The sequence below is a fragment of the Amblyomma mixtum genome, chromosome 2 (assembly GCF_055824585.1).
Source record: "Amblyomma mixtum isolate Tamu chromosome 2, ASM5582458v1, whole genome shotgun sequence".
Lineage (NCBI taxonomy): Eukaryota > Metazoa > Arthropoda > Arachnida > Ixodida > Ixodidae > Amblyomma > Amblyomma mixtum.
Genome location: NC_143013.1, coordinates 314,245,130 through 314,272,474, shown reverse-complemented (window position 1 = coordinate 314,272,474; position 27,345 = coordinate 314,245,130). Strand labels below are relative to the sequence as shown.

The following is a 27,345-nucleotide window of genomic DNA, read 5'->3' as shown; positions in this document are numbered from 1 at the left end:
AAAGCCTCGGCTTGCTCTTTCCTTCTTTCCAGCTCCTCCTCCTATCGCAGACAATCATTCTCGCCGCTGGGTCCTGTGCAGCTGCGTAAAAATCTGCTGATCCGACGAAAACGCAAAGGTCGTCCGTTGCGAAGCTGTCTCTCATGCTCCCACCCACTCCTCCTAGTCGCGTCACACTCCCAACGTGCGCTTTTGATGTTTTTATTATCACTAGTTTTCTGTTTCTCTGCCTTCGTTTAATTCCGGTTGTCAATTGATTTCTCACCGCGCTGTGAGCGTGATGGATGTGGTGTATGCGTGCCATGCTCTGCGTGGAAGTTCCTGCTCTCTTACTTCTAAAGAAAAAAGAAAAACTAAAGGAACAGGGAAGTTCAGTCAGTCGTGCTACTCAAGGCATCCGCGCAAGCCTTTGAGAGAGCCGCGCTTTTGCATCGGAGACTGCGTGCGCTGCGAGGCCGTGAATAAATTTGTGCGGCGGCTGCAGACGGCGGCCGCTGCTGTCGACGGAGTCAAGGGCAGCGCACCACGGATCGAGACGGGGCTGAGTACGTTGAGAACACACCGGCAGAGGGCTCTGATTCGCTCGCTGCATTAAAGTCACTGGAACTCCAGTGACTTTACACTGCAGAGAGCTCCAGTCACTTTACGCTGCATGGTCGACAGCGAATCCAAGGAAATCAGAGTCCTTGGACTCTTCATACACAACCAGCGACGCTGCGACACAACACTCGCCAAGCTCCGGCAGGTGGGGGACCAGGTGGGCCGCATGGTCCGCCGGGTTTCCAACAAGCGCGGTGGGTTACGATGCAAAGACGCCTTGCGGCTGGCGAACGCATTCGTGACCAGTCGAATCTTGCATTCGACTCCCTACCTCCACCTGCGGAAACAGGAGGAGGATTCCCTCGAGGTCATCCTCCGCAAAATCATGAAACGAGCGCTGGACCTCCCAGTTTCTACCTCTACCAGCCGCCTTATGGCACTGGGGATGGTGAACACTTTTAGGGAGCTTCGGGAGGCCCACCTCAACAACCAATACACTCGTCTCACAAAGACAGGGTCGGGTCGCCGCCTTTTAGCCCGACTACACATCCAGCACACTCAATTCACAGAGGAGAGATGCCGCCTTCCCGTACACTGGAGACGCGCCCTCCACGTGCGGCCTCTCCCCACCAATATGTCCAAAGAGGATCATAATGGCAGGCGCCTGGCGCGGGCGGAAGCCTTGGACCGCCATTTTCGGAGCAAACCAGGAGTCTTCTACGTGGACGCGTCCGGCCCGGACTCTAGGGGATGGTACACGGCCGCGGTCGTCCACGAGGGTAAAACAGTAGACGCCCTTACTTTCAAGGCCCAGTCAGCAATTCACGCAGAAGAGGTTGCCATCGCTTTGGCAGCCTCTGACACCTCCTCCAAATACATAATCACCGACTCACGAGGGGCTTGTCGAAACGTCACGCAAGGGTGGGTTACTCCCCTAGCTTATCGTATTTACCAAAATTGTAGCCGAGACTCGGATCCCGCGCACCGATCTATCGTTTGGGCTCCAGGTCACCAAGGCGTCCACGGAAATGAGGCAGCCGACGCCGCCGCCCGCGCGCTCTCTCTCCGGGCATTTCCCACGGGACCCGACGCCGACCAGGACTTCCATTTCAATCCAATTTACACTTTTAAGGAAATATGCGATTATTACAAATCCACGCACCAAACTCTTCCCACCCCATGCAAAGGGCTGGGGAAGGACAACGAGCGGGTACTCCTGCGCCTGCTCACCAACACGATGTTGTGCCCGGCAATTCTAAAGCATTTCGATCCTAAATTCGACGGGCGGTGCTCACACTGTGGGGAGGTGTCTGACACCTACCACATGGTGTGGGCCTGCCAGCAGAACCCATCCCTACCCCCTATCCCGAACCCCACCCGAGAGGACTGGGAGGCGACCCTGTCCGGTTGCTGCACCCTCGAGGCCCAAAGGGCCTTAACGCAGCGCGCCCGAGCTGCGGCAAACGCCAATGGTGTGCCTGACTAGGCATCCCACCTAGTGGTTGTAAGGGCGTGACCCTTCAGGTCACGACCCCCAACACCTCTCTCTATGATTAATAAATGTTTTCACCACCACCACCACCACCACCAGCTGACGTCACTCCAGAGTGCGACTGCTTTAGTTTGACTAAAGTTCTAAATTTGGGGTAGCTAAAATGAAACGACGAGAAAGCGATGCCACGCTCCAGTAGCAGTAGTAGTAGTGGTAGTAGTATGTTTATTTGGCCGTATTATGTACAATATAGCCTCGAGGTGAGACTAAAGGGAGAAGACCAAGCATGCCTCCTGACAAGGCGGCCCACACCCCGATTAACACATCATGGAAACGGTGGCCGAATGGACAAAAGAGAAAAAAAAGAGCAACATTATCAAAATAGAAAATAGTTAATAATAGACTAAATATACTAAATGGCAATTAAATATACTGAACAATTAACAAAATTAACAAAACAATTAACAAAATACTAAGCAATTAACAAAAACACTAAATACCAATTAACAGCAAACAAAACATTTCATATTAAGCACATTCAGGTAAAAAAGGAACACACACACACACACACACACACACGCACGCACGCACGCACGCACACACACACACACACACACACACACACACACACACACACACACACACACACACACACACACACACAACTAAGTAAAGAGAGCTGAAAGTTAACCGGGGGGGGGAAGAAGTAAGAAGAAGAATAAAGTACTTCACAGCTTTAAGGTGGGGAAGGGAGTGTTTCCATGATAACACTCACTAATACGTGAGGAATAGTGACACCATATACCAGGTTGTTCACGGAAGCCCTTCACTAATTTTCAAAAATGGAGTTTTTGAGATAAAGAGGCGCTTTCTGCGACATAGTAATGGCAATGTTGGCGGACGTCAGAAAACAGGCGAATCATGCTAACTAGTAAGGTGGTTAACAAAATTCGAATTGATAACTTTTTAACTCTTATCGAAAGGCGCCAGACTGCAATCACAGATTTGTCGCCAGCAGTTAGTAATAGGCATATCAGTTTTAAACCTTTCGAAAACGCGATTACCCTTGCTGCTGTGGCTTAACGAATTTTTGGGCCATCTCTCGCGCTATTTGAAAACCGCGCGACTGCGGGGAGCGCAAATCGACGTCCATCAAATCGCGACACACCGTGACGCCCGTACCACGTGACATTCTCTGCTCTGCCCGCGCTGGAGCAGCGAAGTGGCGGGGAGCTGGGGATTTATTGTTGCGAAGTGCATGCGTCACGGAATGGCGCGATTTGATTGGCGTCGCTTCGCGCCCTTCGAATGACGCCAGAAATGCCCCAAATTCAGCCACAGCGACGAGGGTAATGACACTTTCGAAATTCTGAAAATATGGCCATTACTAGCTGCTGGCTACAAATATCTAATTGCAAGCGGGCGCCTATCTATAGTAGTTAAAAAGGTAACCATTAAAATTTAGTTAATTTAATAGTTAACATGATTCATTTGACGTCCACCAACATTGGTGTTATGGCCGCAAAAGCCTTCTCTTTACCTGAAAAATGCTAATTTTAAAGATTAGTAACAAGTGAAGGCGGGCTAGTTGGTGGTTGACAATGGAGTGCATACTGCAACCGCACATCCGCGTCTTGTCCTGTGCTTTCCTCTCTTCGTCCCTCGTCGTATTGCGCGGTTGCAATATGCATTCCATTCATAAAGATTAGTGGCGGGCTTTCCTGAAATACCTGGACTGAAACACCTGGTATATCAGAGCACGATGTTATTCCTCTCCTTTAAAAAGGACCTCTTGAAACCATCGTCCCATGATTAAGAACGGATTTTAGATTTTTCAGCATTAGCTAGCGCGGTTTCTTCTACGCGTTGCCATGAAGCGTTAGTGACATCATGCGCGACGCCATTGCGCGTTGAATAATCCTGACTGCTTGTGGTGCAGACGAAGACGCCCCAAAATAAAAGGCGTAGCAATTATCGTTCTCTCATTGGAATGGATGGAGGAAAGAGTAAAATGAGGAAGAGAGAAAGGGGAGCCCAACTTTCTGCCGCCCCCTTCTAAGCTTGCCTTCTCTTGGAATCCACTCAGTTACCCTTAAGAACCAGCGGTTACCTTGCCTTCGTATTACATGCTCTGCTTAAGACCATTTCTTCCTCTTGATTTCGACTAGGATGTCATCAACCCGCGTTTGTTCCCTCACCCACTCCGCCCGTTTCCGATCTCTTAACGTTACACCTATAATTTTTCTTTCCATAGGTGGCTGCGTTGTCCTTAAGCTGAACCCTCTTCATCAGCCTCCACGTTTGACCCATAGGTGAGTTACCGTGAGTACCGGCAAGATACTTTTCTCTTGAGAGAGATTGGTAAACTGCCATTAATGACCAGAGTCTCACCACTGGTGCTCTTCTACGTCCATTTCCTGTTCTCTCGTTTGCGGAAGAAGAAATTCATTATCCGTAAATTATTTCTCCCTGCGAACTCTTAATAGCTCTCCCCTGCTATTCCTAGGGCGTTGACAAGCTACCCAAAAGATTCTTATGTTTACATGGAAAAGCTGTAGCTCAGACTTCATTGCGACAGAGTGGCGAAAGAAAGTCTTGTGGGAACAGTGCATAGTCCAACACCGGGTTTCCTCTCCTGTGGACAACTGATGGCGGTAGTCACATGATCGACTCAACTACCATTTTCATCAACGCCAAAAGTTATTGTTACGAATTCTTCTGACGTGCGGGCAAACTCTCGCATTGAGGAGGAGGTAAATTCAGGTTCAATCTTAAAAACAAGCAGCTCCGGACTAAATGTGTAATATAACCAAAGGGCCACATAGGCTGAGCGGGGTATACATGCATGAGTGCAACGAAGAGAGTTCATTCATCTAAACACAACGGCACAAGACAACCATGACGAGAGGGACACATAAGACACACTTCAGGGGCTGAGTCCTCCAATATGCCCCACAGATGATGCTTCAGGACGTCAATACTTTCGGTGGGCGCGCTCTAAGAGCGAGTGGGTACACATGCCCGACAGCCCACTCGCCCGACAACGGTAACTCGGGAGACAGCAGTCAATCATGCTGAAACCGCACAGTGTCTACCGCAGGAAGCTTGTGCAATGTAAATGAGAAGGCAGAACCGCAAGCAGGACTGGAGAAATATGAATGAATTGGCCCTGTAGTTTAAATTAAACCTTCTTTACCCAGACGAAAGGCACGCTCAACGTGCCGCTTATTGCAGCCGGTATACGGGGAATAGTGCGCCATACTAAAAGTCACTGGCATGGTTTTTCGCTTTTCATTAAGAACATCACGCAGTGTCTTTCCTGAACAGTCTGTTTAACGGGACGCACATCATGCCGATTACTCTGTATTACAATCTATGCACAAATATTTAAAACTATTTAATACAATAATGTCCACAAAATTTCACTCTAATGACAGATGGGCAATTGCCGGGCAATTATGACTGGGCAATTGCAATCAACAGAAGTGCTCCTTAGGCAGTGAATGAATACTAGTCATCCTCGCAATGTTTCAATATCATTTTCTTATCCAATCGCCATACGCCATTAGAGTGTTAGCGATGATGTAAACGCTGATATGCAACCATAGTTCGCGCAGTTACGCCCATCTCGTTCAACGGCCGCATTCAGCTCAATACCTAATAACAGTCCCACATCTTGACTACGTTGCAGTGCAAACTGGAGGGAGGACTTGAGCGGACTTGGTCCTCTTCACCCGAACGAGTGCTGTTCAGTGTGCTCCGCAGATGGCAACCAAGACGGTGATAACTGCCGCAGTTCTCGCAGCCTCTCCTAGCAGGCATTTTCGCTCGTCAAACTTGGCATCGCTAATGCCGTCCACGGGAAGGTGACGGGAAGGGTCTTCTGACGATGTCCTTTACAGGGCTCTTAAAAGTCCTCCCTAAGAACTATCGGCTACTGATAAAACAGCTGGATCAAAACAAAAACACTGATAACTCAATAACCCCCCCCCCCCCCCCCAACAAAAAAAATTAAAGGTCATATCACCTGAATTAATATCTAGCAATCATAAAAGGTGAAATGTTCGATCTTGCGCAGAAAATAAAGGAACAAAAAAAAGGGGGATCGCGCTGCGCCTCGCTCGGTGCTCGGCAGCTGATTTCGTCGTCATGTGTCGGGGACGACGTTCTGGTTGCCCCAGTCGTAGAGCGTTCTGCCGATGGCGTTGACGGTGAGCAGAACCATGCCGACGAGAACCATCTTCAACACTATCCCAAGCATCATCTGCAGCGCGCCAAGGACCACGCGAATTAATTGTACGAAATAAAACACTTTCTACGCAGGCGTCCGGAAGCAAATGTAAGCGTAGAAAAATGACGTTCAAAGCGAACGGGACCCTAGTGCACTCTAGTCCTCAGTGTTCAGTTATGCGGCTATTGAGTGACAAAAAACTAATCCGTTAACTTTCAGCCATTCGTACGACAGCGGGTTGTACGAAGTGCTGCAGAGTGCACACGACTGAGGTGTTTCTTCGCTTAGCGTTTGTTTTTTTTTAACAAGGAGAAAGTCCGCACGACCTCAGAAAAACCACGTGACAAGCCAACATGCGCAGATATTTCTGAAGCCTCTCTCGCGCCTACCAAAATAAGGTGGTCGTCCTAACTTGTGACGCCGTGTTACACAAAGGACACAGGGCTTTACATTTCAGCTAAGCGCGGGCGTCGGCCGCCAGCTGCGTTCTGCACAGTGACTAAGTTGAGAAAGGAAGCGAGAAATTTTATGCAGAAAAACCACTAAAAAAATGACAATTTTTCGACCAGGAAAGTTTCACGAATACGAAAACACAAAAATAGCGCTTTTTTGACGAAGGAAGTCCAAGGCATGCATTATGTAAATAAGACCGCACGCCCCCTCCCCCTCCACCCACAACCCCCAGTCAATAAACCCGCCCATGGTAGTGAACGAAGTGTAAGAAAAAATTGACATCCAGCCGCGAAATGCTGGGTGGAACTTCTGCCACCGAAGGCCTACAGAAGCCCGTGCATTAAATCAAGGCTATCTTATTCGTGTACTTCCTCATCTTCGTCACATATTTCTTCAAAGCCCATGATGATAACCTGTATGCACCTACCGACCTACCGAACACCTATATATGCGTGCCCATGTATACGATGCACGCTTTCAAAGACATCGGTGTTCTTTATTGGTGCCCAGGCCAACTTGGATGCCTTGACCAGATGAGCCCCGCAGTCGAACGCATCAGCGGGCGAAAATCTAGAGTGCAAGCCCTATGCATTTTGTCATTAACAGAAAAAAAAAGTATCGCAACGACCAACTCGCGGCCCAACAATTCACTACTGCATGTACTGCGCAACAGTGAGGGAGAGAGACACGTATGTGTGACCGGTAATGTGCATAATCATATACGTACGAGTCGGACGAAAGGCACCCGTCCGATCTCATGCATCAGCACCATGGGGACGGAGATGGGCATGATGACGTTGCTGGAGGCGCCCACCACCACGGGGATGGCGTAGTACATGGGGTACATGTTCTTGCTCTCCGCCTGCAGAGGCGCGCAGCAACGAGGACAACATATATGCTCATTTATTTATACATACCCTACTCCAGAGAGCAAGAATGAGGTTCGTGCTGACAGCCGAAATCATTGATTGTTAGCTCCACTGCACAGAGCGACACTTAATTCGCAGTTTCTGTTCGCGCGTAATTATCAATTTATGTCTAACGGTGCCAACTCTTTCAGCACAAACAAAAACATACTCAAACAAATAAATAAGCCGCTTCGCAAGCTTTGTTCTTGTGAGCAAAGAGCTGTTTAATTAAAGTTATTGTTAAGCAAGTTTAAGCCAACACAGATGCCATGGGTATTTTACGTAGCTGGACAAGCTGCCGTTGTCCATCCTATGACGAGAGGGGCCAGGTGTAGGGATGCGCATATGCCCCTGCGCATGCGCGATGGGCACCCGGCTGGTCCAGTGTACCTCAATTTACAGTATGTCTCTGTAATGCTAAAGCTCTCTATTACCTTCGAAGCACTGAAGGACTCTTGTATTACTAGACCAGTATATATCAGAACAAAACGGAAAACTTGTGAAATCCAGGGTTCCTGATGCGCGACACTGCACAATTTAGAAGAGGTGTACGAAGAGCCAATGTGCGTGAGCGTTTCAGCGCTGGATTCGTGTGCCGCATACTACGCCCTCAAACATCTGCTTCGCACGCTTACTGTTCACATGAAAGCTGCGCTTCTGACAGGAGAAAAAAAAAAGCAACGAGAAAATTTCCGCTCGACAGGAACAGCCGTGCACTCTTATAAGATACAAATGTCGCCGTTAAAATCCTGCAGCTACACGCGTGATCTTGCTTCCTATCTACCGCTGCCCGATTCTGCAACTTCGTGTTCATTCAGCTATCGCGATTCATTGTCGTGCGTGGTGGGATATAATAACCCAGCGAAGAGCTCTAAACCGCTATACTGCAGGCGGCAGTCGAGTGTTGCCTATACTAGCAGCGGTGCTGAGGGGCGGAAATGTACGTTGAAGTCCATAAAAAAAAATCCTAATCCTTGGCGCGACGTCTTTTACGAGCTGCGAATGTGACAACGCTGGAAGCGCTTGCAGATACAGCCACGACGAAAAAGGAGAGTATAAGCTCGAAAGAAAGCAAACTTTGTCTTCGGCTCATCTTGAGAAAAGGGAGTTTGAAAGTGGGAAAGCGCCTTGTTTCGGACCAGCCACAGTCGCCAGGAAATACACGACCTCCTGACAGTAAACTTCTGCGAGTGGCTCACTTTCTTGGCTAAAATGCGCTTCTTTTTAGCACCGAGGCACGAGAAGCCGTATTTTAAGGATACAGTGGGAAAAAAAAAAAAATCCTCGTTGCCGTCTCTTCTCGGTAAAACTGCGTGCATCGTAAAACAGAACAGAAACGAAATGTAAAATAAAATAACATAAAGCCCCTTTACCATTCTCGACTTAACCATTACCGCAGACTTAGCGTTAAAGAGGACTCACTACAGGTAAGCGCCCTATTCCTAAATTATTCCGCAGGCTTTGTCTCTTCTGTGCTCTTATCGCCCGGTTAAGAAGCGGGACTAGGCACACAACGCATACCCCGTTACACTGGAACGCCACATGCTTTGCTATCCTCAGGAGTGTGCGTGTTTAACATCCAGCATTTGCGCATGCCATACACACAGAGGAATGTGCCAAGCAATAGGTTTGGTTTGGTTTTTGGGGTTTAACGTCCCAAAGCGACTAAGGCTATGAGAGACGCCGTAGGGGAGGGCTCCGGAAATTTCGACCACCTGGGGTTAGAGTAGCTCTTAAAAATGACTCTGGAAGTTCCTTCAGCAATCAGGCCTCGTTGGGGTTCTATGGTTTAAACCGAAATATCAAACTAGGGAAGAAGGATATACTAGTCCTCGGGAACACTACCGACGTTTTTTCTGTGTGGAAAGGAGGCTGCGTTGCTGAGAAAATCGCAAATGAAAGTCCCGAAATCCTTCCAGATTCAAAGCTCGTGCGAAGATTGAAGTTCCGTGTGACGTCTCCGGAACCTGACCAATCAGAGGCGTCACAATCAAAGACCCGGAACTCGGCCAGAAACAATCTGGAAGTCAACAGACTTAGTCGGTGACGAGCGAGCACAGACCTCCTCCGCCGCCACTATTTCGGTCTCAGATGTGCATCGCGTGCGTCTAGGTCTCGTCGCAAGCTCCGCGGGTGCGAAAGAAACTTCGTGAAGTTATCGAGGGCAGCTGCAGACTGCAGAACAAACTGCTGCTCGCGCTCACGGATATATCCATCGGCGACGACAACGCGAGCGTGTGGCCTTCCGTGCGTTTAGCGACGTCGTAAAGTGTACGCGTATGCTTCGTGCGATCCTTAAAAACACGCGAGAAGCAGTCGCGCTCTAACGGATTTCATTCAACGCCACATCTCGGTGAAAAAAAATTGCACGCGCAGTTCTCATCAAACGGCGCACTGTGCTGTCGATTACCGCGTGTTTGTTAACTAACTACACAGTAACTATATATGACCGCAGATAACCCCCGTGATTGACTCCGATGTGGCGTTGCTGTTTCTACGTTCGTGAATTGCTTCCTGTGGGTTGTAAGCGGAAACGAATCAGGGCACGCTGTGCCCAGTTGCAGTCTGTCTCCTGCGTCTATTGATTTTTACCTCCATGATTTCCCGATTTCCCTTTCCACTGCACAGAAAACATTGAAGACAGCGCGCTCGCATAGCGCTTCCAAGTCCAGCTTTCTTGGACAATTTGAATATTGGAATATTGAAAGTAATGGTGATGGAAATATCGAAGGCAATGGTCCACCCTTCTGATATGTAGCGAAATCTTTATTTTAAAGTGTTTCCAACGATCGTATCGAACAGTTAAGACTGCCATAGAAAAGCAATGAGAAACGCTTTTCACAATAGCAAATCCGTTAATAGAAAAAAAAAGGTAGAAGACTGTCGTCGGGTGATCCGCGAATATATTGATTGTTGTACTAAAATCTTCCATTATATGAAAAAAATTGCGTTCCTAAACGGTTTTCCATTGAAAAATTCTTTTGTCCAGAATTCCTGGGTATGCACACGTTGACGGCGTGAATGAACGCGTACTAACAATGAAGAAACTAACACTTGACGACTTCATAACGCCCTCAGCCCACACGATGTAGCCGAATCGACGGATGAAGTAAAAACGAGACTGCTTCGCTGGCCGCGTAGCAAGCACCCACACGTGAATGCCGTTGAGAGCTTGCGGTTCTAAACTTGCAGCATTTCAACAGCTACACGCAACCTGTGTGCAGAGAATGCGAGGTGAAAGATTCAGCGATCGTGTTCGTGACAAACCTTTCTCTCCAGCGCCTGTCACGCGTTGTTTTAATTGCGCCTACTATTACTAATGAATAGAATTTCCACTTTTACTTGAAAAACATTTACGCTCGAAGCTTATGCGACTTTTTACACACAACCGGACTGCATGCTTTTTTGTAACGTTTCATAACGTCACTTCCTGACAACACCTTTTATGTCGTGTGGGAAACTTAGCGTCACAAATAATAGAATAATAATTACAGGATTCTTATCCAATGGGTCCTGGGACTCCCTTGGACGCCCCGTCCGCGGGACGTCCATGGCAGTTTTCATGTTCATTGGTTTAGAACTGTGGGATATGCTCGCCCAAATCGCGTTTCTTGTCAAGACAGGCATGGTGCATCTAGGACGGCTGTGCACGACGTCAGGGACACCATGACGGTGGGCAATAGACGGTTTCCACAGTGCATGCGTATCGGAGCAGACGGTAACAGGCGGATGGGAAATGGGCGCGAGCTTTCACCTTAGCCCTGCACCAATATGGAGAAAGCTATGACATCGGTACAAGCCACCCGTAGTCTGCGCAAATCTCTTCCGGCAAAAAAAAAAAAATGCCAATTTCAGTCTAGTACAGTTTCGTTGCTAGAGGGGCCGACTCACAATGTCCTGCACAATGGGCAGCATGAGCAGGCTGAGCGTTCGGTTGTTGGTGGTCTCGGCCAGCAGCGACGAGATGGCGGCCAGAATGGCCTGCACCTCGATGTGGGACCGTGCCATCCAGAAGGTGGGCTTGAAGGACTTGAACAGCTCGGCTAGCAGGCCGTAATCCTGCACGCACGAGCGCCAACCATATAGCACAGCTGCGCGTTCCCCGAGTGTCCCCTGGAGGACAGCGCTTGTTCCGAGAGCCGACACACGCGCATCGCTTACCTCGACGACCTTGCTGGCCACCTGGACGCCACCGAGGATGAAGATGATGCCCCAGGGCACCCGAGACCAAGTGTGGCGCACCAAGGGCCACGTCTTCGTGCTCAGCGAGCCGGATGCGCTGACCAGCAGTGCTGTCCAAGTCAGCAGGCTCAGCAGCGTCAGCCTGAATCACGTGCACACCTGGTAACGAACACTGTACCGTCCTCTTCAGAGCCAAATTGGCTCTTTCGCGGTCTAGAGGAAGGTAGTGATGCCTATACTGGCTGCAAAGACGCATTGTTTTTTCCTCCGAGAGAAGCTCTCGGCACTTTTCTCCCATAAGCCACAAATATTATTCAGGTAGGACAGACCCTTGGCATACTGTCGAGAGCCCTCTCTTCTTGGTCCGCGAATAGGCTATCTCTAGCCCCCTGACCCAAATGGACCTGAGAGAGGGACATTGTAGAGGGGGAAAGGCCGGGTTAGGGTTAAGCTAATGTTCTCACTTCTTCGGCCCGGAGGGAGATAAGACTGAGGTTCAATATTAATAGTCCAAGGATGGCGGCGCGAGTTGTATTGCTGGTATTGCTAGTGGCCAAACACCACCAGTGACAGGACACACCAAGGTACCCTGGCTTGGCAATGTGTCCCGCTGAAGGCATATATAACAAGTGAAGGCGGGTTAGTTGGTGGTTGACAATGGAGTGCATATTGCAACCACGCAAAACGACGCGCAAAACCTGTTTAAGTTCCGCGTCTTGTCCTGTGCTTTCCTCTCTTCGTCCTGCGTCGTTTTGCGCGGTTGCAATATGCACTCCGAAGGCATATATACCTGCCGCAGTTTAGTTCAGTGCTGCCATCAATGCACAGCAATTTTTTTCCTCTAGCATTACCACTGATGGCTTAAAGCCAACGATCTACAGGACAGAGGTGTAAAAACCTAAGGCACATCGAAGAATACGTTTGCATTATCAAAAGACTCACAATCGGCCTTCATGAGGTAAAAATGAGTGAAATTTATTCTTATTGCGAATATTTAGATTTTTTTTTCCTTTACATCCGGTTAAGGCGGCGGTATTCTCAAGCGAGAACACGAAGGCAGGACTCAGCGATACAGATGTCATGGCGCTATGCAGTTTAAAGTCTTTCCTGCTTCCCTTCTGCGACCCAACAGGGATGCTCGCTCACTGGTTAGCTTCCCTCACGCTATGCAGAAACCATTCGCTTCACGCAGGCCTGAGCACTCAGAGTGCAGGCCGAGAAGGGCTTGCCTGATGTCGCTCCCTATGTACCCCGCTGGCACGCACATCACGAGCACCAGCACCGAGCCGTGTACGACGAGAGCGCCTGCGAGCCTGGGCGAGAGAGAGAGAGAGAGAAAAGACAAAATCCGTTGCTCCACCTTGATTCCTTGAAGTGCACAGGTCTGTGTACTCACGATGGCGTCCCGAGCGATTTCAGCTTGGTGAACGCCGTCTGCACGGCGGCCGAGTGATCGATGTTTGTGTCATCTGGCTCACTGCGTGAGTAAGGAGGACGACAGTCATCCTAGTAAACTTTAATATTCTCTACCTGATTCTTACTACCATTTAGAGTTATTCTGTAAGACTCCGGTAGTAAGACTTCCAGCACGATAACCTCGCCACACGAACGCATTGCCTAACTCTGGAATGTTGAGACCTGGCCTCAAGCCAGTCAAGCATTGGTGAGCGTGGCTCCCGAGGATATTACGCCGATGTTCGATGAAATTCAACAACAATATATATTGGCAAGGCAGGCGCTTGTCTCCAGGCTTGGCGAAGGAAAGTACGGCCGATGATCCCGCTCGCGTTGTAACCCCCCCCCCCCCCCCCCTTTCCCCCGTATTCCGGGATACTGCTTTTGCGCCTGTTTAACCAGCACTCTTGCAGAGCTTCACCAGCAATACACTTCACAGGCTTTCACACATACCTTTACTTTTCGTCGTGAATGAAACGACAATTTGCATCGCAAAAACTTTCCTCCGCTTTCTGACATTTTGGAAGCTTTTATAGCAGAATACATTATTGCAAAGGCAGCATTTGCTGTATGGCTTTTATGCTTTTGCATAACAGTGGTGGACATTTGAACTTGCCTGCTTCGAAAACCTGCATTTTGCTACCAGCCATGTTTTATGTTCTGCAGGAGATTCAATTTTGCTACTGAATGCAGTTTTTTTTTTTTTTCAGCTACAAAAACTGGAACATCAGCTATACAAGTCTGGTTTCTCTACTACAAAACCGGAAATTGCTGCTACAAAATGCAATTCGTTCTGTTACAAAAGATGGTACAAGAAGCTCGTTGTTCCACCACTGAAATGCTAAAAAAAATGAAAACGCCATAACTAACGGCCAGCTACAAATCTCTAATTACCACCAGGCGCCTAACTAATAGTTAAGACTGGAATATTAAAAATTAGCTAGACGACATAGTTAACACGATTCACCTGTTTTCTGATGTTTGACAATACTGCATGGTATCACAATGTTGGTATTACAATGCTGTAAAAATCATCTCTATACTTCAAAAAGCCTATATTTTTTTAAAATTCTGGGTCACCTTCGGTAGCCTATATACATGCAAAAAGTCATAGGACAGATCATTTGTAAAAATGGTTGAGTGAAAAATTTTGCACTGAAGGGCCACACTGACCGGCCTTTTTACTTGCTGATAAGCTTCGCTGTGAAAAGGGATACACTCGCCCCTGACTGTACTCACTACGGGAGCACATGCGCCCAGGACAGGTAGCAGTAGCCGATGAGCAGCGCCGCCACGCAGCCGGGAAGCGTCAGAACGCACCAGGAAGAGGCCGTCATGTCCGGTTCAGGGGAGGGCACGTTTCTGCGCACCGCGACGGACGACCGGTACACTTGCAGTGGGGGCGCCTTGTTGAAATTGAGCTGATACGCTGTATTCGGTGCGTGCCCGAGGGCTTTAAGTAATGTCTAAAAATGCGATGTTCTTAGTAACAAGACGGCCTCTTCGGGATTGTAGAGTCAGCAATGGAAGAGATCTAAAAACAAAAGGAAACGTGAATTCAATTCTGTTGGTTTTAACGTCACGCTGTGTTACGCTGCTCAGGGGACAGGGTGCTCAGTTTACGGCCAACATGAGTGCGCTGGCATGTGCATCAGTGCCACTGCATATATGGGATATATTACCCCAATACCCTATCGCGTCATGCCCTTAAAGCAGAGCTTAAGTGTCCCCTCTTTTTTTTTTCGTGAGTCGGAGCTAGCTCTTCTGCAGTCAGACAAGGAAGGCAGTTTTGTAGTGTTGCCCGTGGGTCGGTTCACTGAAAAAGCTGCAGCAGCCATGGAAAAGCATTCTGTTCGCGCTTTGAAGAAGCCAAATAAAGCCAGGTCCACTGCAGAGCAGCAACGTGAAGAGCTGTGCTCAGACCACTCAAGGAAATTGATGAATGAATGCTCGAATAATGCCTTGGAAATTTTTTTTTTTTTTTCAACAAAGACGAAGAAGCATTCGGTGCCGTTCAGGGCAATAGTTGCAGAAGAAGGCTCGTCGAAAAAGGTGGCTGTCTCTACCTCCAACGCCATCTGAATAGCCTTATCCCAGAAGTCCGGTTCGAGATAAAGAACTCTGTAGCTCTCATAACTCCAAGACCTTTTAGCAGCTAAGACAGCCTTTAGGATAGATATAGAAGACCTTTTTCTACTCGATCCATCACAACGAACTGTTTCATGGGGTGAGAGAACTTTGAAGAGTCCGGTGAATTGGCATTTCAAACACGGGTGCGGAATCAAATGAAAACTTTTTGGACCTCCTTACTATGTACCTTTCTTCGATTCTTGTCGAGTACAGCTGTTGTCCTGTGTGGTTCTCCCTTGAGTGTACGTCATTTTTTTCTTTCTTTTTTTTTTTTTTTGGGGGGGGGGGGAGGGTTTCTAAGAGTCGTCTTCAATAAAGTTTTTCGCGCCGAAGTCAACGCCGACGATTTGTCCGAAGAAAGGCTCCCAGCTGGCTCTGCTTCCCACGAGAAAAATGTTTCCTTCATGGACGATAAGTTTCCCGCGCGTTTTTGGCAGTGTTCGACTGAGCAGTTTTCGCGCAGTAATTTCAGTTTGGCGCATCGAATGACTACGGAACTGTTGCGCAGTGTTACAAACCAATATACTGAGGGAGAAACAGCCAGTGAGGTTCATTTCGGTTCGTTATATCCCTTTGTAAGAAAAATTTCCTTTGTAAAATTGAGACACCAAATACACATGCGTTAAAGAACCGCAGGTGGTTTAAATCCGGAACTCTCCCCTATGGCATCGCTCATATCAAATGTGTCGCTTCGGGGAAGTTTCGGAGCTTCCAAGATAAATAGCTGTTCCTTCGTTATACCCATTACTTCGTAATAAACCATTCCACTACAGCGAGGCTTGAATGCACCTCTTGATTTTTCATGGATAAGGCGCGAGAGGAGTTTGACACGCGAAGCAGTCCCCGCATTAGGGTCGCGACTGCACACCTTCACATGGCACGCATATGCCGCCGAATGCATGCCATAGCTTGTGGGTGTGGTTGCGTGCTGACTTCGTCCGTTCGATTTCGGTATGCAGCCTCAGGGGAGCCAGAATTTTTCGCTGCAGTCCCGTCGGGAATCTCGTCTTTGGAAACCCGAAAACTTATGCAGCTGCTACTCTCTGCCGTGCACTCAAAACTTTCGAACCAGAATATAGTTTGAACCTGCCTATACTCGCGGCGTATTAGGGATTGTGGCGACCCGCGGCTTACGCGTCTGAAGAAAAACAAAAACAAAAGCACGCGGAAAATAGTGAATAATTCAAACTATTTCCCTAAAGGAACGAGACGCACGAGCAGGAAAATGCAGGAGTCAGCGACAGGCGGGTGTCCAGGGGCGGTTATTCCGCTCGGCCACGACTACTCGGTCGGTGGGCCGAACCACCGAGTGCTAAGCAGGCACCGCGGCCATGCATCGGGACATTTCCAGAGCCGCCATTAAAGGGCAACTCCGGCGATTTTTCGATGTGCATCGATTGAAATGAAATTTTAAGTCTGTATTGTTTATGATAGTCTGATGCCTCATGTAAAATTTCGCACCTGAAACCGGCGTAGTTTTTCCGCAAACGAATTTTGAAGACAAGCGCTCCTCGACGCGAGCGGCACCCACTGATCGAGCAACTTCTACAGGCCACCCTGTTCTGTGACGTCACTGGCGGGGCGGCGTGTCAAGCTGGTTGGGCGCGCGCTGGCGCTGGCAGTGCAGGGGAAAACTGAAAATTGGTTTTTAGGAAAGTAAATGACGCAGTAATGGACACCCGAACCGCGACGTAAGGGAGGAGTGAAAGAAGAAAGGAAGAAAGCGGTCCGTAGTGGAGCTCTCCGGAATTATTTCGACCACCTGTGCAATTTCGCGCCATCTCAACGTGCCTGATGTGATGTGTACGCCAGAGTGATGGGTCACGGCAACTTCTGTTGTGCTGTGGGGTGCACAAATTCTTGATCTGTGACAACGGGCGTGATCTAGCGTAGGTTTCCTAGCGATAAGAACCTTCGCGACAAGTTGGTGAGAGCTGTCCGCCGTGTAAACTGGTCTCCGAGGAAGCATTCCAGCTTGTGCTCGGAACATTTCGCGTCAGATTGCTATGAAGACAGCGTATACTTCAAAGAGATCTTTGAACTCGCTAAGGCTTCGTTCAACTGGCGCTTGAAGGCATATTCTGTGACGTTATTCTAGTACAACCGTCTATCGCAGCGGCGAGCTGAACGAAGCGCGGCCGTCAAGAAGAAGCGGTATGTTGGATTGTAGAACTGTAGCTCACTTCCAAAAGCTCGCCGTCCAGATAAAACTTCGCAGAGAGGACTGTTGGTGATGCATGCCCCTGTAAGGACGTTGTGCACAGCGGCAACGTTCCGGCAGCAGATTCTTTCATCAGGCTTGGTCGGCCGGCACTGGCCACACGAATAGCTGTCGCCGGGAGCATCTCATTAACTTTTGTTCTGACGAGTCTGTCACAAATGCATGCACGAGAAATGACTCAAGTAATCACTTCTCCGAGTTCAGACCGTTTCCGTGCTGCAGGTGACGCGGCATGTGGTGTGACTCAGCTGGCTCGCGCGATGGTGGATCATACCTAAAAGGCGACTCGTCCAGTCCAAAATCGTCGAATGAGTCGTCTTCTAAAGACTCGCTGGTCTCGGAAAAGCTGTCCTCCGGGCTTTCAGTCATGTCGACAGCGCGGCTCAGGGTAGTTGTGATATCTTCGGGGACTTCACAGCGCGGCGAACCCGCTCGTGACGTCACAGTCTATACCGCACGAAGGCACCTCCCCGGTTTCGGTTTTGCGGTTTCGGTTTCGAGTTTTGCGTTTTTTGCTGTTTAAAAATTATTTTACGGTTGCTTTTGAAAACCTTGTATCGTACACATTACAGGAGGTTCTTAGGAACACAAAACAGCCATTAACTAAAAATGGCTGAAAAATCGCCGGTGTTGCCCTTTAAGATGCCGCGTCTTCACTGAGTCGTCGTCACGTCGCCGAGCAGAACCGTGCATGCGCCGACAGACAGACTCCTCTAGAGATGCTATACGGCTTCGTGTTGGGCTATACGTTTCTACTGCTTGTTTCTCTATAGTCGTGAACGTCCGTGTGTGCTTGAATCGTACCGCACCTCGACGCGTCACGCTTCCACAGGAACGTGATCCTCGCAATACTAACCATGGGCCCCCTCCTGAACACAACACCAGTTCTAACCTCAAAAAACTGTATGCTCAAATATGCGTGAACTTTTCTGCTGAAACACTCGGTAGCGTGCAGTGGGAACATTCTGTGACATACTTTGCGAGCGTCGTGAGGGCGGTGCCGGCCGGTCCGGTCCAGTAGCTGCACAGGCTTCCCAGCACCGTCATCAGAGACGGCCCCATCAAGAACGCGTTGTGAATGTCCGTGCGGCGCCTGCACAGGGCCAATGGCACACATTATATATGAACGGAACACGCACTTGACCGGAATGACGCTTGATATTTGACACTGCGGACGAAGTGAAAGTGGCCTGTGTCGATAGACTACCGCATCCTAACTACAAGGACCCTACATTCATAGAAAACGGAGCTTTTCTAAGCTAGACATAATTGTTTTTAAATATGTACTGGTGTGGGAATCACTGGCCGATTTCGAAAGTATAAACTGCGTGCGTCGACACAGTTTTTAACGCGGATCTCAGAGGCTAGGCTAAACAGCCATTCACTTCAAAACAGCGATCATGCAGTCTTTTTCGGTGCAGACGTCACAAGTTTGAATGAGTGGCGGGAAAATTTTTTAATGTAATTTTCTCACCGATAAATGCGTCTCTTGTTGCCGGACAAGCATCGGCGTACCCAAAAAGTGCCCTTATTCGATTTTTCTGAGAAATGAAAGTTGGATGGATTGTCCTGAGTGTCCCTTTAACACGTTAACTGCGACAGCGATTTTTGACAGTTTCAGGACGGCAGTTAACAAAAAAATGACGCGCTTTTTTTTTCCATTGCATCAGATTTCAAAAGCATGTGGCATCACACGCAGTTAGCCTCAACGCCTTTACGTGCGATAATTGCCCACCTGCTAAAAACCTCTCTGGCGTCAGGAGATTGGTTTGTAACCGAAATAAATTGTTATTCAGCACCTGTCTTTGTCTTTTGCAGCCCTAGTCTTTGTCTTTTAATTAGTACAAATTCCTTTTTCAGTCTATGTTAAAACCTTTCAAAAAGCTCATGCTGGTCAACTAAAGGTATGGTCCGCCAACTAAAATGGGATTGAACCATATTGGACTTCAGCAAAGTGAAGTTTTGGGCCAGTTGGCGATTCATGATTTGCAGGTTGGCTTAGCGCGAGACAATCGAGGACAAGAGATGGACACCGGACGAGCGCTAACTTGCAACTGAAGAAATTGGAAGCAGAATTACGAGGAATTGCGTGGTTAGCTGGGTATGCGCATTCAGTTCCTCGAGCTCGTAAATTTGCTTCCGTTTCTTTCAGTTGCAAGTTAGCGCTCGTCCTGTGTCCCTCTCTTGTCCTCGATTGGCTCGCGTTAAGCCAACCTGCAAATCATATTGGACATTTCCAGAGCCACATTCGGCAAAAGAAAACTTTAGAGCTTATGCATTCAGTTAGCACGTGCCTCAACTCAGCGGATACATAGGAAACGTGTAGGTTTCGTTTGCAGCTGCTGATGAGTTCCTCTCCTTTAGGTTAAACGTGTCCACCAGCTGCACTTTCATTCATGCCTCATCGCGAAATATCGCCAGGCATGACATAAAACTTTCAGCGCTGTGTGTGTCTTGTCTCCTTCTTGGTCTGTGTGTGTTTGCGCTGTTGAACCATCACTATGAATCTACACCAACTAGCCCAATCTGCAGTTCTTATACATAAAACTTTCGAGGTCACGTGGTGTGGTAGCGCGGCGCTAAGTAGTTTGTATTCAAATAGGAGGATGTTCAGAAATATTAGAAACGAATCGAATATGTTCTCAAGTTTTCGAATAGTTTTCGAACTGGCACGCATTTCGATAACATCAGGTTTGCTTGGACGTCTGTTCCGAAAACAGGACCCACTCCAGCGCCGCACAGAACACTGCCACGATTGGCTTGCGCGGAATGGAGAGCACAGCGCCGCGACGTGGTTCATTCACGCGGCAGCGTTCGTCATGCTCATGCATAGCCTTCAGATCGGGGCAGGGCACGGCTCAGGAAGGTTTAGCAAACCCTCAGTTGATGCCCTGTCTATCAGGTCGTGGCTCAAGCTCTCGCTCCTCTCATCTACTGAGGTGTGGAATTCGTTGTCATCGTGAGTAGCGAAATAATTTTCCTATACGTATGACATGACGATCACGGAGTTAATCTACTGACTGTTTCGTAACCTCCAGTGGAGATCAATGAGCGTTCTGCATTTTGAAATCTATATATCTATAACCCCATAAGATGTAACACTACACCACAGCGTCGAGCTAACACTTCGCTGTTTCGCACGATTTATCGTTTTGTACGAATATTAGCAGAAGTAGCGAATATTCGCAAGAAAATTGTATTCATGCTCGATTCGGTTCTATCACTATTCAATTCGTACTCGGTTCGGTGTTTAGCTACACTATTCGTATTCGGTTCAGTTTTTAAAAAGTGTTTTTCGCACACCCCTATCGAGTGGGCATCATACCTCGGCACCAACAGGTGGCTCAATCACACTCACACTCACGGTCACTCGCACTCACATCCACTCATTCACACTCACACTCATGTCCACTCACACTCGCAGCCACTCACTCACATTGCCACTCGTGACCACTCGCTCTCACAACCACTCACTCGCATTCACACTCATGACTACTCGCACTCACAACCACTCACTCACACTCACACTCATGACCACTCGCACCCATAACCGCTCACTCACATTCGCACTCATGTCCACTCAAACTCACAACCACTCAATCGCACTCGCACTCATGTCCACTCACACTCACAACCACTCACTCACACTCGCACTCATGACCACTCACACTCACAACCACTCACTCACACTCATGACCACTCGCACTCACAACCACTCACTCGCACTCACAACCACTCACTCACACTCACAACCACTCACACTCATGTCCGCTCACTCTCATTCATGTTCAATCACTATTTCCTTGTTTGCTAACAACGGAGGGGAGGAGAGATTTACTGCCACAGCCGACTGCCCTGAGCCGCAAAGATGGGGTGCCGAGCCGCCGAGGCTTTGTCGGGCTATTTGTCCAATTTTCACAGTTTCACTGCTCGATGGAAGTGGTCACTTATCACGCATTTTCCATGCACTGAATGGTACGCACGTGCGCTCCCGGGTTTGCTGCTGAGACGATGAGTGCCTGTTCAGCGTCAGTTAAGATGCTTAGACAAGTTTTTGAACAGTGTCCATAGGCGTGCGCAGGGTTCTCCATGAGAATGAGCCATGTTTCAGCGCAGGTCCCCCACCCCAACACCCAATTTTCTCTCACCTAGGGCCCTTACGGCCAGAACGGAGCGCAAAGGTGAGGAATGATTATAGAACATTTATTTCCATGCGATGTAGTTTCAAAATATACAAGATATTATTCAGCAGAAGTTTTTATTTTATCTGTAACTTCTGCAGAGGAATATATGGTACAGAGAGGATAAGCCGCTGGTTCCTTCACACTCAAAATGTGAACGAAGGGAGGGGAAATGCTCAGGGTGCTTGCCAGCGTTTCCACAAGAGGTCTTGTCTTCATCCTGACTAAGACCGTCCTCTTGTTGAAACGTTCCCAAGCACATTGAGGCTTTCGGCTCCCGTGTTCACCACGTGAGTACAGGCAGAGGAAGGCATGTCCCTGCGTCGCTGAAGTATCAATGTAACATCCCGCTTCCAGAGTAATTTCCATTCTCTCTAGACCGCAGTAAATGTGACAGATGTGTTTTTTTTTTACTGTCACAGCAAAAAAGAACCTGAAAAGCTTGCCTCAAAATTACCCGGCCAGTAAACATTTCTTAGAACGCAACATTATGGGTCTTCAGACACTAAGAAACCTGATTGGCCATAGCACTGCACTGTAAACAATGACGGAACAGGTCCGACAGAGTAAATGTATGAGGCAGACTTGGCGATTATGGGGCTTAGACGATTGAGGGGGGCGCACCTCCCTCCCTTGTGCGCGCGCCTATGACGGTGTCTAAGTAAAATAATGAGTTGGTCTTGACAGTAGTCTTGGATGGTGTCTAATTACCAATATTTGGTCTTGCTTCACACTGACGTTCCGTTACTCTGCATGAACACATTGGAGTCAAATGGCAACTATGAATACTTTTTGCGGCATGCAAAATGGAGCGTGTTTTTCAAACGATCGAGTGATTTCCTCACTTAAAGGAAAATGGCTGGAATGGGCCGCAAGTAGTGGATTTCCCCGCGTAATAGCGATGCTAGGGGGAGTTGTCATTAGCAATCCATTTACAAAACCTCCTAAGCTACTATGTGTGACCGACAGTGGACATGTTTGCAGTGCAGAACATTTTCTGGATTGCACATAATCCCTGTCTGAAGGAGGTTTTACAAACCAGCGCGATGTATTTGAGGCTAGTGCGTGCGGAGACCACGTGCGCATCCGCGTGGTGATAGAGGGCGCTTACATTTCACCTGATTATTCTTCAACGTCGTTCGCGGAAGAATGCGCATGCAGGTAACTTGTGAGCCATTTTGTAGCGCGCGCCCTTCCGAAACTAAAGGACTTTACTGGGAAAAAGCGCTATCCAGAAGTTCTCAGAGGAAATCGTAGTATCCAGTTCAAAGGATACCTCATGCTGTCCAGATATCAGTGTGGGTAGGACTGCTGAAATCGATGCGTGAAAACAGAAGCTAATCCACTTACTTCACTGAAAACACGAAAAATAAACAAAACCGCATTTCACAAGCACATTTCGATTTCACTCTTCCAGTGACAAAGCTTAGGCGCCAACTAGGTCAGGTTCTCGCGTCGGTCCGGCCCAATCAACAAATTACGGCCAGAGCATAGCTCTGCAATGCACACACCTGGGCACAGAAAAAAAACCTAAGAGTCCACTGCAGCAGTCGAGATCCCATCTTACGGTAGTTATTGCCAAGAAGCGGACAGTCGTTGTTTCAGCAGTAAGCATCGTAACTCTTGTATATATGAGATCGAGCCGTGCGGGGAGCGTGGCAAGATACACCTGCCTATGATTTTCAGGACTGTCAATGCGAAATTTTATAAAGAATCCCACAAAACTTGTAGCGGCTCATTGCATCCGCGAAGGGTCTGTGCCCGTGCCAATAGTGAACTACAAATGCAACGAAAGATTGCCGTTCCTGTGCCAGCGGAATCCTCTGCTTCGGTTGTCCAAAGACACGAGCATGGTGCCTTATGCTGCCTCGAGCGCCCTCAGTAGTCAATATTTGCTTTCCTCAGCTGTAAATAACATGAAGATAGCTAAGCGGGTATCGTCATCGCGAAACATACGCGACCGACTTCGCTGTCGCGTCCACCCACCACTCAAAACCACTGATTGCCACTCACGTCCACTGACAACCACTCACAACCACTCACAACCACTCACAACCACTCACAACCACTCATGGCCACTCACAACCACTCATTGCCACTCATGTCCACTCACATCTACTCATCAAACATGTCCACTCACCTCTACTCACGCTCACATCCACTCACTCGCACTCACACTCATCTCCACTTACACTCACATCTACTCAATCACACTCACACTCATGGCCACCCATGCTGACATCCACTCACTCGCACTCACACTCACCTCTACTCAAACTCACAACCACTCACTCGCACTCACACTCATGGCCACCCATGCTGACATCCACTCACTCGCATTCACACTCACCTCTACTCAAACTCAGAACCACTCACTCGCACTCACACTCATGACCACCCACACTCACGTCCACTCACTCGCACTCACACTCACGTCGACTCACACTCACGACCACTCACTCACACTCACAGGCGTGAGTGTGAGTGTGAGTGAGGCGATATGAGTGCACTCATGAGTGAGTGTGCCGACCTATGGTGGGCATTCGTGGACAGTTCTCACCCGAGCATTCACTTGACCGCTTAAGCGCCGAAGTACACAGCGATTTCCGTCGAAATCTAGGAAGCAAACAGCGAATGAAGACGTTAGAGGCCACGTACAACTCGCCAAGTCTAGCTTCATACCCCTTCTTCAGTGCAGTGGTAGCAGATAAGGCGTTAGACAAGCGCTCAAAGCTGAGCCCAGCCCTAACTAAGTTCCCCACGGGAAAGAGGGGGTAATGTTTGTATTGAATTATAAACTACACGCTTTCTACGTTGTCCCAACAAACGCGTTTTTTTTTTTTGGTTCCATGACAGACATGTTTTCACACAACACTTAACGTCAGTTCATCCTCACCCCTCACACCTTTTAGTGCCGAAGCACTACTCCATACGCAACAACCCCGAGCAAGAATCTTCTCTTGTGTGAGCGGAGTAACTCGGGTAAGCTCGGGTTAGTTCGGAGGATTGTCGCGCAAGCTGCCGCCGAGTGGAGAGAGGGCGATGAAGAGCGCGAAACGCAGCTGCGTGCACGTGCAGATGTCAGAAAGAAGAGGCGAAGAATAAATGCTTTCTGTCGTCTACTCGGTTTGACTAGGTTAGAATCCCACTACTTTTTTATCTTTAAATTTAGGCTTAAGCTATTTAAAGGCAACTATTAGCACTTACCTCGTTTGTCGTTTCTTCTTCAAGAGTTCGTCGTTTATGGCGACTGGAAAGAAAAAAAAAGCTAGTAAAGCATGCCATAAATGTACACACACCACGGTTATCAGCTGCGGCTGCCACAGTCCACACAAACTACACAAGTCACCCAGCCACCGCACATAGCTCGTCATGCGGTACACAGTCTTAGTTTCACTGGCATCTGTCCTCTATCAAAGGAGACTGCAGGCTGGCTCCACAGTGAATGACACGTGTAAGTTATGCACACATGCTTCCGGTATTACATTGGTATACATCCTGTTTGGTTCTACGCGGATCAGCAAAAGACCCCCCTCCCCCCCTTGTTTGAGCTTGATCAGTCAGTTTCATTGATCGGTTGTTTGACTTCTCCAGTGACTGACTGATGGACTACAGGACTGACTGAGTGAACTGGACAGGACCGACCGACTGGCTGACTGAACTAAGCTGGAACTACACCGTACTAGAGATGTAAAATTTCATGAAATTTTGAATTGCATGAAAAAAACCATTCTGTTCAGGGTTTTTTCATGAAAAATTGGAAATTTTACAAAACGTGACAAAAACAGATTTATTTGCAACAGCACAACGATCATTAATAATGCTCCGAAGTTCAATCGAATATGCAGTTATAGATGTCATATTGTGAAACGAACTTCTTGTTCTATTGCATCTCGAAAGGGAACATGAAAACTGATCTATAAGTCACTCCATATCGGACTCAGAGTCACTGTCGCTGGATGCGGCACTACGCACAGCAGCATGGATTGAAGCTGTGCCCACAGCTAGGTTCGACTGCACATACAGAAGCTTTCGAACGCGTTCCCCTGAAAGCCTGTTGCGAATCCTTGTATGGACGTTTCCGAAACGAGACCAGTTTCGTTCGCAACTGCCGGATGATGGTGGTATCTGCAGCAGTCGGCAAGCCAGACGAGTTAGCGGCTGGTTGGTGCAAAGGCCTTGCCACCAGGTAGATGGGGTCACGTGCTTCGCTGAAGACCCCTGTCCTGGACCAAATTCCTGCGGATGTCCTGTACTCTGCTACGTTGGAAATCAAGAAGCTAGGCTTGTATTTGGTTAAAACCGCTTACGTGCCCAGCAGCCTGTGTTATTTATGCCGTGTGTGTCGCGCTGTATAATTTGTAGCCATTTTGTTCTACATCAGCCGTGAGTTCAAGTATTAGTGTATTTTCAAGTCAAGCCTGGATCTTATAGTGACCTGGCCTTCAACCCGCGTACTCGCAGCACGAACGTTTTAAAAGCACTACCGGGCACCGGCGATGACGACTGCTCTCCAATCGTTCAACGATGCACGCTGTAATGGTTTTCAAAGCAAAAACAAAAACCTAAACTAAAACCAAGCAATCATAAAACCTTGAAATTGCATTGTGAAATTTTCGATGTTTCTTTCCATTTTTGCTCGTCTGAAAAAAACGAAAAAAAGAAACGTTTTTTTTTTTCCACAATTGCAGTGTTTTTTTCAGGCCTTCACATCTCTACACTGGCTGACTGAATTCGACCGACCGGTGAAGGCTCGACTGAGTATGCATTATTAGTACGGTTGTTCAAGTGCACGCGCAGCACATGGACTGGATGAGCGGCTCACCCTGACTGGCCGAGAGCCGAGCGCCGCGCGAGTCTTCCCTCCACGTCTTGCGCAGGGAGATGGTTCTGGCATTCGACGGCCGGTTGTCGGGCGTCGCCATTGTGGAGACTGCGCTCTGGTTCGACGCGTCTGTGTCCGACAGTATGCGAGGCTTGGTCACCACGTCGCCCGGCCTGCACGCGCGTCGAACACACTGTATCGCAAAAAATCGTTCTTGCCGCTTCGCCTCAGTACAGGCTCAAAATTACGGCAGCATTTCTTTCGTTGTTGTTGTTGTTGTAAGTTGCTACTCTGCATCTGTAGAGATTGCGGAACAGATGACGGCACACTCACACGTATGCGGCGTACTCGTGGGCACCGAAGTCGACGACCGAGGTCCTCCTCCGAGCCAAGGACCCCCGGCCAGGGGCAGGCCCGAAGCGAGGCATGGTGCCCGGCTGCCTCAGGATCGAGGCTCGGCGTTGCATCATCGCGGGCGCTGGTGCCTCCGCTGGCGTCAGCGACTGCTCGTCGGGAGAGCCGTCCTTCTGGGCATCTGGGGCCTGCTCAAAAGCACGTGCGGCGTCGCCCAGTCAAAAAACAAACTTCTCCAAAATGACTAAGGCGGAAGGAAGACGCCACTGTCCATGTGGGCTTCTTCAACATTTCAACAACCAAGAGATGGACGCGGAGCGTAAGGTCCATAATTGCCTTGCCTGGTGTCCACACAAAAACTCAAATCAAAGCC

The 27,345-nt window shown here is 48.6% G+C and overlaps 2 protein-coding genes across 2 annotated transcripts; both read right to left on the bottom strand.

Annotated features, from left to right (window-relative positions):
• Positions 1 to 6,170: 6,170 nt before the first annotated feature.
• LOC149365025 (Na(+)/citrate cotransporter-like) lies at positions 6,171 to 12,299 on the bottom strand. The gene is made up of 4 exons (XM_089570235.1): positions 11,786 to 12,299; positions 11,516 to 11,683; positions 7,444 to 7,578; positions 6,171 to 6,296 (listed from the first exon to the last, which is right to left on the bottom strand). Exons 2-4 carry the CDS (start codon positions 11,630 to 11,632, stop codon positions 6,180 to 6,182), a joined length of 369 nt encoding a protein of 122 aa, XP_089426361.1. The 5' UTR covers positions 11,633 to 11,683; positions 11,786 to 12,299; the 3' UTR covers positions 6,171 to 6,179.
• Positions 12,300 to 12,837: 538 nt separating this feature from the next.
• LOC149365024 (uncharacterized) lies at positions 12,838 to 27,134 on the bottom strand. The gene is made up of 7 exons (XM_089570234.1): positions 26,952 to 27,134; positions 26,619 to 26,791; positions 25,001 to 25,043; positions 18,589 to 18,705; positions 14,501 to 14,623; positions 13,203 to 13,283; positions 12,838 to 13,119 (listed from the first exon to the last, which is right to left on the bottom strand). Exons 1-7 carry the CDS (start codon positions 27,086 to 27,088, stop codon positions 12,966 to 12,968), a joined length of 828 nt encoding a protein of 275 aa, XP_089426360.1. The 5' UTR covers positions 27,089 to 27,134; the 3' UTR covers positions 12,838 to 12,965.
• Positions 27,135 to 27,345: the final 211 nt, after the last annotated feature.